This window comes from Mustela erminea, chromosome 10 (genome assembly GCF_009829155.1).
Source record: "Mustela erminea isolate mMusErm1 chromosome 10, mMusErm1.Pri, whole genome shotgun sequence".
In the NCBI taxonomy this organism is placed as follows: Eukaryota; Metazoa; Chordata; class Mammalia; order Carnivora; family Mustelidae; genus Mustela; species Mustela erminea.
This window is the reverse complement of record NC_045623.1, coordinates 104,552,218-104,573,612: the sequence shown is the minus strand read 5'-3', so window position 1 is coordinate 104,573,612 and position 21,395 is coordinate 104,552,218. Positions and strand designations below refer to the sequence as shown.

The 21,395-nt window shown below is 42.3% G+C and overlaps 1 protein-coding gene across 1 annotated transcript in view; it reads left to right on the top strand.

The window, feature by feature from the left end:
• PER3 (period circadian regulator 3) overlaps positions 1-17,411 on the top strand; it is a 59,194-nt gene extending 41,783 nt beyond the window's left edge. The window contains 6 exon segments of the mRNA XM_032301540.1: positions 3,119-3,220; positions 3,223-3,742; positions 3,744-3,783; positions 5,371-5,476; positions 15,400-15,580; positions 16,143-17,411. Coding sequence (XP_032157431.1) covers positions 3,119-3,220; positions 3,223-3,742; positions 3,744-3,783; positions 5,371-5,476; positions 15,400-15,580; positions 16,143-16,455 — 1,262 coding nt within the window. The 3' untranslated portion in view covers positions 16,456-17,411.
• Positions 17,412-21,395: the final 3,984 nt, after the last annotated feature.

The following is a 21,395-nucleotide window of genomic DNA, read 5'->3' as shown; positions in this document are numbered from 1 at the left end:
CTGATAATGAGACGGAAGAAAGAGAAATTAAGGAGTCATTCCCAATTACAATTGCACCCAAAACCATTAGATATCTAGGAATAACCCTCACCAAAGAGGCAAGGATCTCTACTCAGAAAACTATAGAAGACTCAGGAAAGAAATTAAGGAAGACACAAAGAGATGGAAAAATGTTCTATGCTCATGGATTGGAAGAATACTTATTGTTAAAATCTGTATGCTACCTGGAACAATCTACACATTCAGTGCAATCCCTCTCAAAATACCATCAACTGCTTTCACAGAGATGGAACAAATTATCCTAAAATTTATGAGAACCAGAAAGACCCTGAATAGCCAGAGGAATGTTGAAAACAACCAAACCTGGTGACATCACAGTTCTAGACTTCAAGCTGTATTACAAAGCTGTAATCATCGAGACAGTATGGTACTGGTACAAAAACAGACACACAGATCAACGGAACAGAATAGAGAACGCAGAAATGGACCCTCAACTCTATGGCCAACTAATCTTCAACAAAGCAGGAAAGGATGTCCAATGGAAAGAAGACAGTCTCTTCAACAAATGATGTTGGGAAAATTGGACAGCCACATGCAGAAGAACAAAAATGGACCATTTCCTTACACCATTCATAAAAAATACTCAAAATGGATGAAAGACCTAAATGTGAGACAGGAATCCAACAAAATCCTTAAGAACACAGGCAGCAGCCTCTCTGACATTGGCCACAGCAACTTCTTGCTAGACAGGTCTCCAAAGGTAAGAGAAACAAAGGCAAAAATGAACTATTAGGACTTCAAGATAAAAAGCTTTTGCACAGTGAAGGTAACAGTCCACAAAACTCAAAGACAACCGACAGAATGGGAGAAGATATTTGCAAGTGACATATCAGATAAAGGGCTAGTATCCAAAATCTATAAAGAACTTATCAAACTCAACACCCAAAGAACAAATAATCCAATCAAGAAATGGGCAGAAGAGAGGACAGACCTTTCTCTAAAGAAGACATCCACATGGCCAAAAGACACATGAAGAAATGCTCTGCATTAGGGGAATATAAATCAAAACCACAGTGAGACACCACCTCACACCAGTCAGAATGGCTAAAATTAACAAGTCAGGAAATGACAGATGTTGGCAAGGTTGTGGAGGAAGGGGAACCCTGCCACACTGTTGGTGGGAATGCAAGCTGGCGCAGCCACTCTGCAAAACAGTATGGTGGTTTCTCAAAAAGTTGAAAATAGAACTACCCTATGACTCAACAATTGCACTACAGGGTATTTACCCCAAAGACACAGATGTACGGACTCGAAAGGGGACCTGCACCCCAATGTTTATAGAAGCAGTGTCCACAATAGCCAAAATATGGAAAGAGCCCAGATGTCCACAAATGGATAAAGAAGATGTGGTCTGTATCTACAATGCAATATCATGCAGCCATCAAAAATGAAATCTTGGGGCGCCTGGGTGGCTCAGTGGGTTAAAGCCTCTGCCTTTGGCTCAGGTCATGATCTCAGGGTCCTGAGATCGAGCCCCACATCGGGCTCTCTGCTCAGCGGGGAGCCTGCTTCCCCCCTCCTCTCTCTCTGCCTGCCTCTCTGCCTACTTGTGATCTCTATCTGTCAAATAAATAAATCTTAAAAAAAAAAATAAAATCTTGCCATTTGCAATGACGTGGGTGGAACTAGAGGGTATTAGGCTAAGCAAAATAAGTTAATCTGAGAAAGAATTATCACATGATTTCACTCATATGTGGAATTTAAGAAACAGAACAGAGGACCATAGGGGAAGAAAGGAAAAAAATAAAACAAGGTGAAACCTGAGAGGGAGACAAACCCTAAGAGACTCTTTTTTTTTTTTTTAAGATTTTATTTATTTATTTGACAGAGATCACAAGTAGGCAGAGGGAAAGGCAGAGAGAAAGAGAGGAAGGGAAGCAGGCTCCCTGCTGAGCAGAGAGCCCGATGTGGGGCTCGATCCCAGGACCCTGAGACCATGACCTGAGCCAAAGGCAGAGGCTTAACCCCCTGAGCCACCCAGGCGCCCCCCCCCAAGAGACTCTTAATCAAAGGAAACAAACTGAGGGTTGCTGCAGGGAGGGAAAGGTGGGATGGGGCAACTGGGGGACGGACCTTCAGGAGGGCGTGTGATGTAATGGGCACTGGGTATTATATAAGATTGATTCTCACAGACCTATACCTCTGAAACCAATAATACATTATATGTTAACTAAAAAATAAAAATAAAAATCGTCTCTGTCTTACCTCAGCAGAAGTGACTCCAGTAGAGGATAGCGCCCCTGCTTGTGAGCCCTGGACAGCGCGCACATCCCCAGCTCCACTGCCCTCAGAAGAATTTAAGCAGATAGGGCTCACGAAGGCTGTTGTGTCAGTGCACACCCAGGAGGAGGAACAGAATCATGTTGATAAATTCCGGGAAAAGAGCCTCCCATCGCCGTACAGATCCTGTCTTCAGAATGAAAGCAGAAGCAAAGCTAAACGTTTGTATGTTCAAGGTAGTTGTATTTTTAAAACTATATTCATTTATCAATTTTATAAATTTGTGTAAGTGCTGGGAGATGTGGAGTTTTGCTTTTAAGAAAGTGGAAGATGGGGGTGCCTGGGTGGCTCAGTTGGTTAGGCAACTGCCTTCGGCTCAGGTCATGATCCCAGGGTCCTGGGATCAAACCCCATGTCGGGCTCCTTGCTTGGCAAGGTGCCTGCTTCTCCCTCTCCCTCTGCCTGCTGCTCTGCCTGCTTGTGTTCTCTCTCATTCTCTGTCAAATAAATAAAAATAAAATTTAACAAAAAAAAAAAAGTGGAAGATGATGATGGAATAAATTCATCTTAGCAATTTGTTATCGAAGATCTTTCTTAGATCCTGGATCTGAGAAGCTGATTTTCTAAGGAAAGTGATTGAGAGATACTGAAATAAGTTTACTTTACAACAGCTTTTATCTGGGATCTTGCTCATGTCTTCAGGAGTAGTGGGAGACATAGTTACTGTTGACAAGTGTCTCTTCTTTCCTAATCTATTTATAATTACCTGTCAGTGGCCTTCTTGTCTTCTTTTTTGGTTTGAGTTTTTAATAATATGCCTCCCTCTCTATGGTTGCAGGAGACTCCGCTTCCAAGCAGGCCGGGTCAGCTGGCTGCAAGAAGGGGAAGCCCGGGCAGAAGAAGCCGTCGGGGCCGTGGAACAGCAGGGACGCCCAGGACACCTCTGTCCCCGCTTGGGAGGAGACGGCCAGAACAGGCAGCCCTGGAGCCCTTCCTTCGCCTCCAGCCTTCCCTTCCCGGCTGCCTTGCTGGCTCCCGACCTGGCTCCTTACCTCGTCCCAGCCCTGCCTTCTGTGGGAAGAGATCATGCAGTGTCCCTGACCGCGCTCCATCGGCTGCCTAAGGCCACCTTATGGAATGACTTGCAGACTTTTCCTGCGCTCCCTTCTCCTTCTTTACATACTGTGATGACCATTTTCTTGCCTGATCCCCATGGCTGTCCCCTGTTGTCACCATCCTTCTGCCCATATGATTTCCTGGGAACAGCGGGCTCTTCTGGAACGCCGGCCTCACTATCTGCCGTTGCTCCACACCTGGAGCCACTGTCCTCTGTCCCCAGCCGGAGGTGGGCAGAGGGAAAATGGGAGATGCGGTGTGGAGAGCACCCCTGCGTTAACTCAAGGAGCAGCTCACCGCTACAGCTAAACTTACTGCAGGCAGACATGCTTGGATCCTGTGAATCCAGATCAGACGAGAAGGGATATTTGTCCGGAAGCAAAGTCTGTAAGTGACGCTAACCTCCAGCACATGAGCGAGAACATAAATGTGGGTCCTTGTTAAAATTAAGGTTCTTGCCCTGAGACCCAATACTGAAGGCTTAGCAGATAGTTGACTTCATGGCTGGGGTTGATGCAGCTTTATGTTCCAGAAATATGTACTGTATCTGCCTGGCTCCGTTTCAAAAGCCGGGGTTAAAGAATCTGCTGTGTTCTGGTTTCTTAGACACTTTGTGAGGTTTGTTCCCAAAGTGCTGTCTTTCACGTTTTCTATGTGAACTGGGTTTCCACCCCCTGCCTTTTAAAATTTGATATCCAGGATGCCTCAGTTGATTAAGCGTCCGACTCGTGATTTCAGCTCAGGTCATGCTCTCAGGGTCATGAAATCGAGCCCCACGTCAGGCTCTGTGCTGAGCACAGAGTCAGCTTAAGTTTCCCTCTGCCCCTCCCCCTGCTCACACACACACATGCTCTGTCTCTCTCTAAAATAAAAAGAAATAAAATGTTTAAGAAAAATGATACCCAGTCATTAAACTTAACATACCCATTGCCTGTAAAATGTGTTTTCTTACTTACAACTGGGGTTGTGGGCGGTAAGGCAGGAGTAAACCATAGTAACAAGACCCAACGGGAGTGAGTGTGTTCCTGCAGGCACGGCTGAGGGACACCAGCTATGGACTGAGCCGGGGAGTCCCTTTCTGCCCATGACTTCTCAGTAAAGTAGGCAACTTCTAGTCCCACACGAATGCACATCATTTTCAAAACCAAAAATTAAAATGGTCATTTTCCTTTAACTTTTTATCTCTTTTACCTAAAAATCATTCTCAGATGTATGTATCCAGTTAAACTTGGGAATAGGATATTCCTATATTTAGGTACAGGATTCAAGACAAGTGTGAATTTTTACAGTTTTTCTTCAGTCTTCTTTTCAAGGCATAATACCCCTTTTTGACAAACAGTCACAATCTGATGATCCAAAACAAGAAAATACGCTGAAATTTCAAAGCCTGATATTAGTGTCCTTAGAAGTGTGCAGGCAGTGTATGCCCGTGAGCGAAGCCGGCCTGTGCAGCAAGACAGGGACGCAGGTGCCCTGGCCCTGGTTCGGTGTGTTAGCCGGACCACGGCCGCCAGCCTCCCTTCTTCGTTCCTCACTTGGAAAATGAAGAGATTAATCCTCGCTGCCTTATTCTGAGGCTTTAACGAAGTAATATTCCTATAATAATTCTTCCCATGCACCATAAGCTCAGGATAGCTGGACTTCTGCTTTGTTCATGACTCTAGTCCCAAGTTTTGAGAACAGTGCTTAGAACTTACAAAACGTGCAGTATATATTTTTGGAACGACAAAACAAAAAAGCATACAACCATATGGAGCCTGGTGCTCAAAAACCAGCAGTATCTTTAGTATTACATAGAAAGGGAATATTACATGAAAAGGTAAAAGCCACATTCCTGGGGACAGGCTGCACTGTTTGATCTGTCCCTTCTGTCTGCACTTTATTCTATTTAACGTGAAGTTGAAGATCTGCCAGTTATTTTGTAATAGGATGCTTGAGAGGTTAAAATCTTTCCTGTGTCCTTACTTCCTGCAGCGCGTCTCGGGCAGTCGTGGGGAGAGCAGCGGTTTTGCCGCGGGTGAGCTGTCCAGGGCACTGCTCCGCGAGGAGCCGCCATCTGGAACGGGTTCTGCGGCATCAGGTAGTGGGTCGAAACGGTGAATTCTTTCAGCTCTGTGGCCAGGAGATCCCTGTGCGATGGGCCGTCTGGCTTTGGCACTGGTGTGGAAATAAAGTATTTTTTCTTTTTTTATGAACTTCTTGGGGTACATATACACACAATAGAACTCACCAAATTTGGGTATACAAGACAAGAATTCTGACAAAAACATACATGAGTGTCAGAGCACCACAGTTAGCACGGAGGACGGTTCCCTCACCTGGAGGCATTCTCGTGTGACCCGGTAGACTCAGCTTCTGCCCTGATGCTCCAGCTCCCGGCAACCGCCCATTCGCTTCCTAGGACGACAGTTTTGGTTTTTCTATAATGTCGTGTCAGCCGAAGGGTCCAGCTGCAGCCTTTCGCATTCAGGGTCTCCCAGTTAACACGGTGCTGCCGAGGACGGATCCTGACTGGTGCGTGTCGGTTGCTTGTCCCTTCTTAGGACCGGGCAGGATTAGATTGTGCGGAAGTCTGTCCCCCGCGTGGTGGTCATTCAGGTGCTTCCCGGTTTGGGGCTGTCATGAATCATGCTGCTGGGCCATTTGAGTCTGCGTCCCTTCGTGGACGTAGGTTTTCCATTTCTATTTGGTGAATATCTAGGAATGAAATTGCTAGGCTGTGTATTAAGTGTATGGTTAACTTTATTTTATTTTTATCTTGAAGTCTGGTTTGCACGCAATGCTCTGTTAGTTTCCAGTGTACGACATAGTGATTCAACAATTCTGTCCATTATGTGGTGCCTTGTGTGGCACTTTTCATCTCTGTGACTTACTTGTTTACGACTGGAAGTTCGCGCCTCTTAATCCTCTCACCTATGTTGCTTCTCCCCCAAGACCCTGCCCTCTGGCAACCACTAGTTCTTTATATGTATGATCTGTTTCTACTTGGTTAGTTGGTTCTTTTGTTTTTTAGATTCCACATACAAGTGATACAAGTTGTGTCTTCTCTGTCTGACTGACTTCACTTAGTATAACGCCCTCTAGGTTATCCATGTTGTTGCAGCTGACAGGATCTCATTCTTTTTTGAAGGCTAAGTAACATTCCAGTGCATGTGTGTGCACACGCACGTACACACGTGTGCGTGTGTAAGTGTGTGTGTTTGTGCATGTGTGCTCATCACATCTCTTTTTTTAAGGTTTTTAATTCCAGCATAATTGTAGTCATATACTATACTATACTATATAGTGTATATACTATATATTATACTAGTAACGTACAGTATGAGGTTAGTTTCACATGTACAATAATAGTGATTCAACACTTCCATATAATACCCAGTGCCTGTCACAGCAAGTATACTCCTTAACCCCCATTCCCTATGTCTCCCCATCCCCACCCATCTCCCCTTTGGTGACCATCAGTTTGTTCTCTGTAAAGAGTTTGTTTCTGTGGTTTGTCTCTCTTTTTTTTCCTCCTTGGTTCTTTTGTTTCTTAAATTCCACAGGAGTGCAATAATATGATACTTGTTTCTGTCTGACTTATTTTGTTTAGCTTTCTACTCTCTGGCTCCATTCATGTTGTCACAAATGGCAAGATTTCATTCTTTTTTATGGCTGAGTAATATTCCATTGTATATATATACGCTGCCTCTTCTTTATCCTTTCATCTGTTGATGGACACTTAAGTTACTTCCGTATCTTGGCTATTGTAAATAATGATACAGTGAACATGGAGGTGGATATATCTTTTCAAATTAGTGTTTTTGTGGAGGTTTTTAAAAATGTTATTCATTTATTTGAGAGAGAGAGAGAGCAGGATCAGAGGCAGAGGGAGAAGCAGACTCCTCACTGAGCAGGGAGCCTGACATGAGGACTGATCCTAGGCCCCTGGGATCACAATTTGAGCTGAAGACAGAGGCTTAGCTGACTGAGCCACCCAGGCACCCCAATGGGATTATTTTCTTAATTTTTCTTTTGGCTGCTTCATTATTAGTATATAGAATGAGACAGATTTCCCTGTATTAATTTTGTGTCTCACAACTTTATTGAATTTATTTTTTCTAATAGTTTTTTTTTTTTGTAGTCTTCGGGGTTTTCTATATATAGTATCATGCCATCTGCAAATAATGATGTTTTATTTCTTCCTTGCTAATTTGGATGCCTTTGATCTCCTTTTCTTGTCCGGTTGCTAAAACTAGGACTTCCAGTACCATGTTGAATAAGAGTGGGGGTGGGATACCTGGGTGGCTTAGTTGGTTGAGTGTCTGCCTTCAGCTTGGGTCGTGATCCCAGGGTCCTGGGATTGAGTCCCACGTCAGGCTCCCTGCTTAGCAGGGAGGCTGCTTCTCCCTCTACTTACTGCTCTCCCTTCTTGTGCATGCTTGCTCTCTCTCTCTCTCTCTGACAAATAAATAAATGAGATCTTGAATAAAAAGTTGGGGCATCTTTGTCTTGTTTTTGATCTTAGAATGAGAGCTTTCAGTTTTTTCACCATCAAGCATGATGTTAGCTGTGGGTTTGTGGCTTTTATTATGTTGAGGTATGTTCTCTCTAAACCCACTTTGTTGGGAGTTTTTATCGTGAATGGAGGCTGAATTTTGTTAAATGTTTTTTTTACAATTATTAAGAGGATTGTGTGGTTTTTATCCTTTATTAGTATGGTATATATCATGTTGACTGATTCGCAGATACTGAACTATCCTTGCATTTCTGTAATAAATCCCACTTCATCATGGTGAATGATCCTTTTAACATATTGTTAATTCAGTTTACTAGTATTTTGTTGAGGATTTTTGCATCTGTGTTCATCAGGGATATGGACCTGTAGTTTCTTGTTTTGTAGTGTCTTTGTCTGGACTTGGTATCAAGGTAATGCTGTCCTCATAGAATGAATTTGAAAGCTTTCCTTCCTCTTTGATTCTCTGGAATAGTTTGACAATACAAGGTATCAGCTCTTCTTTAAATGTTTGGTAGAATTAGGAGTACCTAGCTGGCTCAGGCAGTGAAACATGCGACTCTTGATCTCAGGGTCATGAATTCAAACCCCACATTGGGTATAGAGATTACTTAAATAAATAGAACTTAAAAAAATTTTTTTAATAAATGTTTGGTAGAATTCACCTGTGAAGCCATCTGGTTCTGAACTGTTGTTGGTGGAAGGGTTTTGATTACTGATTCATTTTCATTACAAGTAATCAGTCTGTTCAGATTTTTATTTCTTCCAGATTTTGTTTTCGAAGTTTGTATGTTTTTAGGAATTTATCCATTTCTTCCAGGTTGTCTAACTTATTGCATATGATTTCTTGTAGTAGTAGCTTTTAATCTTTTGTATTTTTGTGGTGTCAGTGGTTACTTCTTTTTCATTTCTGATTTTATTTATTTAATTCTTCTTTCTTTTTTCTTCGTGAGACTGACTAAAGTTTTAGCAGTTTGTTTTTTTCTTTTCGAAGAACCACCTCATGGTTTCATCAATCTTTTCTCTGTTTTCTTTTAAAATTTTTTTTATTTTAGATTTTTTTTTTTTATTTGTCAGAGAGAGAGAGAGCGCGCGAGCCCAGGCAGACAGAGTGGCAGGCAGAGGCAGAGGGAGAAGCAGGCTCCCTGATAAGCAAGGAGCCCGATGTGGGACTTGATCCCAGGACGCTGGGATCATGACCTGAGCCGAAGGCAGCCGCTTAACCAACTGAGCCACCCAGGCGTCCTTTTTCTCTGTTTTCTTAGTCTCCATTTCATGTAGTTCCACTTTGATCTGTATTTTCTTCTCCCTACTAACTTTGAGCTTTTTTTGCTCTTTGTTTCCTTTAGGTGTTATAGCTATATTGTTTTGAGATTTTTCTTGTTTCTTGAGGTAGTCCCTTATTGCTATAAAATTGCCTCTTAGAACTGCTTTTGCTGCTTCCCATAGGTCCATTGTGTTTACATTTTCATTTGTCTCCATGTGTTTTTTAATTTCCTCTTTGATTTAACAAATTAGTTTTTTAGTAGTATGTTATTTACCCTCCACGTATTTGTGTTTTTTCCCAGTTTTTTCCTGATAATTAATTTCAAGTTTCATATTATTGTCAGAAAAGATGTTTGATATGATTTCAATCTTTCTAAACTTACTGAGATATGTTTTGTGGCGTAACATGTGATCTTGCCTGGGGAATATTCCATATGCACTTGAAAAGAATGTATATTCTGCTGTCTTTGGATGGAATGTTCATATGTATCTGTTAAGTCCTGTGTGGTCTAATGTCGTTCAGGGCCATTGTCTCTTTTCGTCTGATTTGTCTTTTAAGTGGGGTGTTAAAGTTTCCCAATATTATTATATTATATATAATATGTTATATGTTAATAATATATTAATAAATATTATATATGTTATTATATTCCCATATTATATTATTTTACTATTGTCAGCTTCTCCCTTTATATCTATTAATATTTGTTTTGTATATTTAGGTTTCCTAGGTTGAGTACACAGGTATTTACAAGTGTTATAGCCTCTTGTTGTATTGAGCCCCTTATCACTATGTAATACTCTTTTTTGTCTCTAAGTCACTGATAGTGTCCTATTTCTTTTTGAAGTTTTATAGCTTTATCTTTTTTTTTTTTTTAAAGATTTTATTTATTTAATTGACAGGCTGAGATCACAAGTAGGCAGAGAGGCAGGCAGAGGCAGAGAGAGGCAGGCTCCCTGCTGAGAAAGGAGCCTGATGCGGGACTGGATCCCAGGGCCCTGGGATAATGACCTGAGCTGAAGGAAGCTGCTTAACCAACTGAGCCACCCAGGCATCCCTATAGTTTTATCTTGTTAAACAAAAACATTTAACTGAGTAAATGTGAAGATCAAATTGGCTTTGTTCAATGTTTCATGAATTGAGCAGCATCCCATCTAGCAAAAGAAAGGAGTTCTGAAGAGCTAAATGGAAAAGGTTTTTTTGTTGTTGTTGTTTGTTTATTTTTATTGTTTTTTGAGTTTGGGGTTTGTTTTTGTTTTTGTTTCATTTTTTGTTTGGCAGAAAGGGGACAGAAAAAGGAAGTTACTACTAGTAAAGGATGCATTATTTCAGGCAAGGTCACAGTCCTAAGGGAAATGGAGGGGTTTATCAGGCGATTTATCTCATTAGTCCTGACCAGGTAATTCCCTGTGGATTGGTTAAGAGTTACATTCCTGGGAACGTGAAACTGCAGTTAGGTTAGTATTAAGTCTTGGTTTGTTGATATAGGCCAAGCACAAGTGACTCCATTTGGGGCTTGTTGTCTTTTTTTTTTTTTTTTTGAGAGAGAGAGAGAGAGAGGAGCATATATATGTGCAAATGGGTGGGGGCTGGGGCACCAGGAGAGGGAGAGAGAGAGAATCCCAAGTGTGGGGCTCAATCTTACAACCCTGAGCCAAAGTCAAAAGTTAGACACTTAACTGATTGAGACATTCAGGGGTCCCTGTTGTGTCTTTTTTTAAAAAAAATTTTTTTTAAGATTTTATTTATTTATTTAAGAAAGCACGAGCAGGGAGAGGAGCAGAGGGAAAGGGACAAGCAGACTCTGTGCCAAACACGGAGCAAATGTGAGGCTGGATACCACAACCCTGAAATCACGACCTGAACCAAAATCAAGAGTCCCACGCTTAACCAACCGAGCCACCCTTTTTTAACAATCTTTGGTAGCTAGGTCTGTGATCTATTTTTAGTCAATTTTTATATGTGGTATACGGTAAGGGTTGATATACCTTCTTTGCATTTGGTGCTCCAGTTGTTCCTGTCCCATTTGTTGAAAAGAGTAGTCTTTTCCCCTGTTGAATTACTTTGGCACCTTTGTTGAAGATAAATTGGCCATACAGGTTGGGTCCATTTGGAGACTCTCTTTTCTGTTCTATTTATCTTTATGGCTAGCTTTATGGTAATACTATATTCTTTTGAGTAATAGAGCTTTCAAATAAGTTTTGAAATCTGATAGGGTAATTCTTCCAACTTTATTCTTATTTTCAAAGTAATTTTGCATAGTATAGGTCCTTTGTCCATATAAATTGTAAAATCAGTTTCTTAGTTTCTACAGAAAGTCCTGCTGGGATATTTATTGACATCATGTTGAATCACTAGACCAATTTGGAGAGAATTATCACCCTAATAGTACTGAGTCTTCTAATCCACAAGCATAATGTATTTCTTATTTATGTAGGTCTTTAATTTTTCTCAGCAGCATTTTGTAGTTTTCAGGGCACAAGTTCTACACATACTTTACTAAATTTATCCTAAGGATTTCATTTTTTTTATGCTATTGTAAAGGGAATTGTAAAATTTAAAATTCCAAGTATTTTTTTTGACATATATAAATCTAATTGAATTTTTATTTTGAGGTTGTATTTTGATATCTTGCTAAACTCATTAGTTTTAGTAGCTCTTTTGTAGATTCTGTAGGACTTTTCTATACAGACAGTCTTGTTTTTAAATACAGTTTACTTCTTCTTTTCTGATGTGTATGTCTTTATTTAGGACTGTTAGGACCCCTAATATTGAACAAGAAATGGTGAGACTAATACCTTTATCTTATTAGCAGTCTTAGGGGAAAAGCAGGTAGAATTTCACTATTAAGTATGATGTTAAATGTAGGTTTTTCTTAAATGTCTTTTATTAGTATAGCTGAGGAATTCTTTTCTATTGCTAATTTGCTGAGATGATTTTTCTGCGTCTTTTGAGGTAATTATATGTTTCTTCTCCCTTATTCTGTTAAGATAGTGAATTATACTAATTTTCAAATATTAAACCTTACATTTGGTCATGCTATTTTATCCTTTATATATATGGATATAATATACACACACACACACACATTTTAGATTTCATTTATTTATTTGATATATATTTATATATGTGTACATATGTGTATATATATATATATATTTTAGATTTTATTTATTTATTTATTTATTTATTTGACAGAGAGGGAGATCACAAGTTGGTAGAGAGGCAGGCAGAGCGGGGGGCGGGGGAGCAGGCTCCCTGCTGAGCAGAGAGCCCGATATGGGGCTGATCCCAGGACCCTGAGATCATGACCCAAGCCAAAGGTAGAGGCTCAACCCACGGGGCCACCCAGGCACCCCTATCCTTTTTATATATTGTTGGATTCTCTTTCTAAGATTTTGGTAAGGATTATCATACTATTAAAGGAAATATTGGCCCTTTGTCTTCTTTTCTTGTAATATCTTTGTCTGGTTTTGGTATCAGGGTGATGCTGGTCCAAAAAATAAGTTGAGAACTGTTCCCTCTCTTCTCTTTTCTGGAAGAGTTTATATTGAAATGATATTATGTCTTCCTTATATGTTTGGTAGAAGTCACCAGTATAGCTGTCTGGGCCTGAAGTTTTCTTAGGAGAAGGTTTTTGTCAACAAATTTAATTTCTTTTATATATATGGGCTACTCAGTTCATCTCTGTCTTTTTGAGTGATGTTTGTGATTTGTATCTTTCAAGGAGTTTGTCCATTTTATCTAAGTTGTTGAATTTATTGACATAAAGTTGTTTATGATATTTCCTTATCCTTTTAAAGTCTGTAGAATCTATAGTAATGTCTTCTCTCTTATTACTGATGTTAATTTTCTTCTGATTGTTCTGGCCTTATGGTTCCCAATTTTATTAACTTTTCAAAGAAGCAATTTTGGTTTTACTTGGGTTTATTTTCCTACTGTTTTCTGATTCTGTATCTTATCAATTTCTGCTCTAACCTTTATTATTTTCTTTTGTTTACTTTGGAATTTTTTTTGTTCTTTTTCTGATTTCTTAACCTTAGAGCATTGCTTTGGTACTCTTTTTTTCCTTCCTAAATATATACAATTGATGCTTTTTTAAAAAAGATTTTATTTATTTATTTGACAGAGAGAGAGATCACAAGCAGAGAGTTAGACAGAGAGAAAGGGGGAAGCAGGCTCCCTGCTGAGCAGAGAGCCTGATGTGGGGCTCGATACCTGGACCCTGAGATCATGACCTGAGCCGAAGGCAGCAGCTTAATCCACTGAGCCACCCAGGTGCTCCCCAATTGATGCTTTTAATTTCCCTTTAAACACGAGTACATTCCTCAAATTTTGATGTATTTTCATTCAGTCCAAAATATCTTACAATTTCTATGTTTTCTTTTCTGGCCATGAGTTATAAAAATGTTTTTAATTTTGTAATATTTGGGGCTTGACCCAGGTATTTTATTGGTTTCTAACTTAATTACAGTCAGAAAACATAGTCTATATTTTTAAAAATTCACTGAGACTTATTTAATGGTCCAGTATTTGGTCTATTTTGGTAAAAGTTTCATGTGCACATTGAAAAGCATGTGTGCTTTTCACAAAAGAAATCTCTTCTATAAATGTAAGTCACATCAAGTTAGCTAATAATGTTGATCTAGTCTTCTGCATTCTAACTGATTTTCTGTTTTATCAGTTACAGAGACAGAGCTGTTAAAATGTCCAACTACGGTTTTGAATTAGCCTATATCTTATGTTTCAGTTTTTGCTTCATGTATTTTAATGCTTTTATGAAGTACATACACATTCAAGATTGTTAGTCCCTTTTGATTAATTGATCTCTTTATAATGGAATGTACTTTGCTTTATATCTACTTAAATATTTGTATATCCACTCCAGCTTTATTTTGATTAGTGTTTATCTGACATATTTTTTCCATTTTTTTCTCTTATCTGTATATTTAAAATTGTTTTCTGATAACCAGCATATGGTTGGGTGTTGATTTTTTAATTCATATTATGGTCCCTGCCTTTTAATTAGAATACTTAGACCATTTACATTTAATGTGATTATTTATATGGTCACGTGTAAATCAAATCTTCCATCTTGCTACTTATTTTATGTTTTTCTCCTCTGCTCTTTTTTTCTCTCCTCCCTCTTTCTTTTTGATAATTATGTATTTTTAATGATTATTTTTTCTCTCCGTTACTGGCTTCTCAGCTATACCTCTCATCTTTTCTTTTTTAGTCATTACTCTAGGATTTACAAGTTCATTTTTTATCTAGCATAGTTAACTTTCAGACCTTATATGTATTACATCAGTTTATGTCTAAGAACCTTAAGAGTACTTCCATTTCCCCTTCATGTTCTGTGCTATTTTTGCTTACAAAAAAATATTATTTCTACATGTATTATAAACTCCACAATAAAATTGTTATTGTTGTTGTTTTAAACAATTATCTTGCAAGATAAGAAAAGAATGATCTGCAAAGCTCCATAGCAGCCATAAAGGGATGGGCCTTTATGGATGGATGGATGGATAGCTTCTCTGCTGTAACAGGAATAAGTGAGGAAAGAGTATAGATATGAGCAAGCTTACAAATAGTGTCAGGATAATGAATTCTGTTTCTAACAGATGAGAGTGAGGGAACATAGGCCTGGGGCAGGCTGGCATGCTGGCTGGAGACCATAGCAGAATTACCCAGCATCTGGATGATCCTTTTGGTGATGATGAACCAACGTACCCTATTATATATGACTTTGCTCCATATCTTTGGCTTCTAGGGTTGACATAAGAATAGAATTCACAGTTGGCTTTATGAGCATTGATATTTGGGTAGTTGTGAGAAGTCAGAGGGAAGAAGAAATCTTACAGAGCACGTTACTGAATGATGAGCACTGGGCTCTGAGCTGAAGGGCCAAGGCATGGTTTCAGATTTGTACGTGGTTCACTTGAACAAGCAGACGAGCTAGTAAAGCTGAGTGGGGGGTTAGCGATTGGGAGATGGAGCTGACGTGGAGCAGCTGCAATGAAAAGGAGCGAGGTATGGCCTGGACCACACTCATCACAGGAGGAGTGACAGGGGGATCTAGGGAAGGCGGAGGAGCCGGGAAGTGAGGTCACCCAGGACCGTGGCTAGGCTGTGTGGGGACAGACTGTCAGCTGGTGGCCAGAGTCTTTGAGGAGGAAGTTTGGCAAATCGGCCCCCAAGAGGTATCTGCTAACCTGTAGCTGTTGCTGATCTGTGACAGGAAGTAGGGACAGTAGTGTGGACTTCGCTAGTACTGATTGTCCTGAAACCACCTCCAACGGGCAGCAGTCTGAGGACGCACAGGAAGAGGAAACATTTCCTGGTTTAGCTGACGAGGCCATGTGGAGAAGGAGAAAGCAAACTCCTGAGCGCGTTCTCATGACGTACCAGGTACCTGAGACGTAAGAACACACTTTAGGAGGCCCACTTTTATGAGTTTTATTTAATGATTTCTTAAGTATGTTGGTTAATACAAAAAGATTTTCAAATTGTGTTTTTATACATGCTCTTAGAGAACCAGATGTTATGGATGGTTCATTCACTCATTTGAAGTCAGATGATGAGTAGGCCTAGGACAGCGGCCACGGTGGCGGTGCCCCACACACGCTCCGGTCCACACTGAACCCACATGTGCATCATGAGACCAGAAAGCCGTCAGACAGCGCTTCTAAGAGGGCGCACAAGTACCAGAACTTTTCTCTCTAGACTCTGAATTTTTCTGCATTCTGCAAGAGAGGAGCTCAGGGAAATCTGTTTCCTCTCAAGCGCTGTGCAGATGCTTTCCACCAAGAAAAAGTGCTCTAGCTTCACCCATTGACCAATAGTGGATTCGGTTATTTTTTAATATTTGCATTATATATTAGCAAGAGGTAGAAAGTATATCGCAAGCCCAGAATTGCTTTTCTTGGATGACGGAAGAACCCTGTGCCTTATTTCAGGACTAGGTTGCTCGTTTGTCCTCAGGGTGACAGAGGCTGTACTGAGAGAGGACCTGGAGAAGCTGGCGGGCCTGCGGGGGCGGCAGCCCAGGTTCTTATGTGGCCAGAGGGAGGAGCTGGCCAAGGTGCACTCTTGGATTCAGAGCCAGACTGTCCCTCAAGGAATAGACATCCAAGTAAGCACCGTGACAACAGCTGTGCTGTATGATGTCTCTCTGTGCCAGGCAGTGCCTGAGGCACTTAATATGCATTGCACCATCCCACTGAAAATTACAGTCCTCACAGATGCTTCTACCTTACAAACGAGCAACAAAGTAACGTGTACAGATGTTAAATAATTTATTTACGGTCACACAGCCCCCCTGATTTTGAACGCCGGTCTTTGGAGTGCAAGTGTGCTTCCTGGTTGGAATGCTGCAGGGCCCCTGCTTTGAAGTATGGCTGACGGGGAGGCGAGGAGTAAGAGATGCGCGTTTCAGATACGCAGGCGTGTTTGAACGGAGATCAAACTCAAGATGCGGGATCCACATTGGAGGGAGTATTCATAGCTAGCAGGATTTTCCATGAGGCCCGGGGGCTTTGGCTGTTAACGAGATCTTCTTAGTGAGAGCGCATGCGAGTGGGCTGGCAATGGAGCTCTGGTTTGCCCGTGGCCCCTGTGGTGGCTCTGTGGAACCTTTGTGACACTTGTACCAGGAATGAGGCCTTTATTCCCTCAAGTGTCAACTTGTGGATGTGACAATGTGTGACAATGTGGGGAGTTACAAACGATAGCAAGAGAAGAAAGCTGGGTGTTCAGAACCGTGTGGTGTCAAGGCTGCGGAAGTAAACAGGTGCCGGGATCCCCTCCCTCCTTTGTAAAGAACAGAGCGCGTTCCCGCAGCCGGCGTCTGGTTAGATGTGGCTTTCCCGAAAAGCAGGAGCTGCGCCCGCTCCTCGTTTCAAGTGTCTTCGTTCTTAAAACTCTATTTTTATGCTTTTTGAATAGGAGAGTAAACGAATGAGCCCCGAAGTGATTTAAGCAACAACTGTGGAAACAATTGTCCTCTTCCTTCTCACAACAATTAGGAATGAACTGTCACATGGGCTCCTCTCAGACACACAGTGGATAAACTGGGGACTAGACGTAAGGTACCTGGCCAGCATTTTACTGATTCAGTCCTTCCAGATGACATTTCGTCATGCTGCCCACTCTTGTTCTTTCTCGGAGGGCTGTGTCACTTGCGAAAGCCAGGACTCCCCGGGCGACACCGCGGAACCCTGTGGTCAAGCTCCAGCAGCAAACAGCGGATGAGCGGCCGTGGAGGCGCCCCCGCGGGGACCCGTTGGACAACCAGACTTCTTGTGCGGGACGGGAGGGAGATGTTGTGAGAAATAAAGTGTCCTCGTTCCTCAAAAAAAAGACTCTAAGTGACCATGAACTTGTCACTGAATGTTACGGTTTTCCCTTCTTGATTTTTTAATGGGCTTTGTTTTTCTGAGGCAAACGCCATGTATCCAGTCTTTTATGTCCACGTCCCGGGAGCATTAAAGCTGTCAGTTAGGTGTTTTTTCTAGTTCTGCCATCCTCTGAGGGGATCGGATGGCCTCTAGAGAGGTGTGTGCTCAGGCGGCACCCGAAATCCACGGTAGTCACAAGTACAGCCAGAAAGAGCCCCCAAACTTGGCCACCTTCATTTCCTTCTGGTGTTACAGAAATCACTTTCCCTGTGAGAGGACTCGACATCCCACCTGCAGGCCGTCCGCTTTCAGAATGGTTCCCAGAAATGAACTTTCCTCTGGTCCTCGTGCAGCTCGGCCTTTCCCTCCGTAATTCAGATGAAACGTTCTCGTTTGCTCACAGCACGAGTCACTTCGGTATCTGCCAGTGGTAGCAAATACCACCCGTCCGTACACTGCAAGTTCCTGCTTGTCGGGGTTGGCTTTTGAGCTTTGTTCTTGTAGACGCCTTTCCTTTTAATTCTCCGCCTCCCACTGAAGTTCCCGAAGTCCTGCCCTCACAGTGGATCTGCTCACCACGAGTGTGTTCCTCGGAAGCTGAAGTTAGCTCTTGCGTGTGTGACGTTCAGAGAGAGCTCCTCACTCAACCCGTGGTATTCCCCTTTCTGATGTTTTTGTTTTTAAAATAATGACTGCAAAAAGTTTCAGAAGTCATGTTACAAGTAATCATTGTTCTTTCATGCCTCAGTGTTTTAATGTCTCACCCAAAATCAACAGTTAACTCTTTCTTTCCAACCAGTTTACACACAAGAAGTCTGGCCATCTTTGCCGGAGATCTGTACGTGCCATGAAGGGCTGCGTGGGACGGCAGCGGCCCATGGGGACAGCAGTGGCCTGCGGAGCCCCGCCGTCCTAGCAGGGGTGCGGCAGTCAGAGATCAGCGCTTCCTGCGTGGCCATAATAGTGTCTTCAAGGAAGTGAGTGGGTTGTTTACTTGATAAGTTCGCTCCCTGCTCTTCAGAGAAGTCCGTGGTTCCTGCTCAGACTCTGGATGACGTGGGACCCACACAGAGGAGCAAGAGGACCAGAAGCCAATAATGGAGCAGCAGTAACCTTTCATCTTCTATCTAACAGACTGAGCTTTCTTTATTGTTTTATTTTGGTTTTTTTTGTTTTGTTTTTAAAAAAACACTTCCTCCTCTGAAGTTTTATACGTTTTTATAAAAGTATATCATGATAATGGTTAGGAGACTTAACCTTTTTATCTGTGATTGCATGATGACTGCTGAGCCCTGACTCTCAATTCCCGTAGCTCAGGTTTGCTTTCTAAAATGGGTTTTCCTGGAAGGCAGTTCTGTGCATCCGAGCCATTTTTGAATGCTGAGCTGTTCCGTGCAAGTGTCGCAGCGTTAGGACAGGGGAGCTCTCATGCTCTGCTTGGTCCGGATGATTTCTGAGTGATTTCTGAGCCCTCATCGTGGCGGTCAGGTGGTGTGAGAAATCAAATTTTAAAAAACTAACCAGCCCGGATGTTGTCCATCAGTGTACTCTTCATGACCTTCTGCAGGGACAAAAATTTTAATCTGCATAAATCAGAAATGACACGTGGCTGTCAGAGGTCACGCAGCTTCGTGCAGCACGTTTTGTACCTTATGTTCTCAGTTGTGGAAGCAACTCTTTTTCAGTCTTTCTGGTACTGGTTTTATCTCACTTTGCTGATCTCTTTGCCTTAGCACATATCTTACGGAGTGCACCTGACGCCAGACTCGGTGTGAAACTGGTGCTTGCTGTAGGCAGAGCTGTAGTACTGCGTGTAACTTTCATATGTTGACAAGTAGCTCAGTTGGCGAAGGTAGGGATTGGACCATGATGCTTGCGCTGCTAGAGCGAGGCGGAGGCTCAGCAGTGACGCTGCTCTCCCCCCAAGGGGGCTGTACCCACTTTTACACTTCATCGTGCAAGTTTATTAACTTTTTGTATTAATAACTACAGGAATGGATAATAAAAATGTGTATTATAGGCTTTGATGTTTACACAAATATTACCCAAAAGGCTGCATTTTCTTGGGTAAGAGGTCAGGATTTATGAAAAACAGAATGCTGTGTGAACGGAGTTGTTATGCAATTAAGTAAAACTTCATTATAATTCTCAAGGTCAATTTAATCTAAACAAATTTTGTTTCAGCTGAATTTATAATTAATTGTATGAGTTTACTTGTTTTTAATGGTTATTAATACTTCAATCAGGTATCTTTTTTAAATAAAAACAAATAAACTGTGTATATGTAGAACCTGATATACTTTTGCGCTGTGTCAATAAACCTTTGCCCTGAATATGTATTTTTTATCATCATGAAATGTTTACTAAGAGGCATTGCAAGGTGCTCAGATGAACGTTGGTTTTCTCAGCAGCAAGGCGTGTGCCGTCCGGTGTCTGAGCTCCTGCTGCGCTGGCGAGTCCCTCCCCACCGGAGCCCTGAGACATCGCCCGTCGGGGCCTCGGCGTCTGTGCATCTCGTCAACGCTGTCGGAACGCCTGACACCGAATTCAGCATCAGACGTGTTGTGTCTGGTTCCCTAGAGCACACGTGCGCGTCACGGAGCGCGTGTGGCACTGTAGCAGCAACAGAATCCCAGAGTTAAAACACGGGTCGAGATCCCGAAGCCCAGACTAGATGTTAGAGGCTTCAGGTCCGTGGCACCTTCCTGCAGCAGAGCAGTAATCCCGGGGAGAGGAGACAGCCGCGGGCTTACCCCGGGCGCGCGGCTCTAACAGGAGCTGCTCCGGGCGCTTGCCGTGAATTTTTATGTTCGCGGCCGCCCGAGACAAAGAGAAGCTTCGCTCGAACCCTCAATTCGCAGCGCAGCCCGCGGGCTGGAGGGAGCCCTTCCCTGGCGGACGACTCGCCCTGCACGGCGGGGGCAGGGGTGCGAACGTCCCAATCCCACCCCGGAGCCCCATCCGCGGGGGTCGTCAACCCCCTACCCCTGAAACACAGCCCTGGAGTTCCTCCGAGGCCTTCTGGTGTCGTGAATATGAAACGGCTTTGTGGTGCCCGCGTTGTGCGTCGGGTCGGGGAACGAGCATAGCTTCGTTTCTACAGCGCGAGATACCAGTGCTCCCACGGCCACTTAGTGTCCACATGGCCCCCGAGGTGACGCATCCGTTCTTCGAGCTTGAGACGTCTTTCCCTACAGATTTGTCCTTGAGGTCTTAAATCCAGGAAGTGGAAGGTTTTCCTTTTTTTTTTTTTTTTTTAAGAGTTTATTTATTTCAGAGAGAGAGAGAGAGCGCAGACACACACACACACACACACACACACACACACACACACGTGTGCTCCTGCAAGCGGGGGTGGTGTGGGGCAGGGACAGAGGGAGAAGCAGACTCCCCAGTGAGCAGGGAGAGGGGGGAACCTAGAGCTTGATCCACGGACCCTGGGATCATGAACTGAGCTGAAGGCTGCCAGCTTAACGGTGCTTAACTGGTGGCTTAACTGACTGAGCCACCCAGGCGCCCACTGACTTTTTTTTAAGTAATAACAGTAGTTGTTATTTTCAAGGTTGAGAGGACATGGAGGTAAGATAATGTTTAAACAATTTGTAGTGTAACTCTCTTAGCTAAATTTTACTTTTGCTTCTGTTCACTTACTAGCTTTACTTTTTAAATTTTCAGAGAATTCAAGGATAAATTGATGGAAAGAAAAGTAGTAAATTTTCAGGATACATTTATAAGTAAAATGACCACTCATGATATTTGCAAAACATAGAGGATTTATTTTCCAAATAATAATGAGCAGGGTTAAGTTTTTTCTATACTATTTTCAAATCGGGCATTT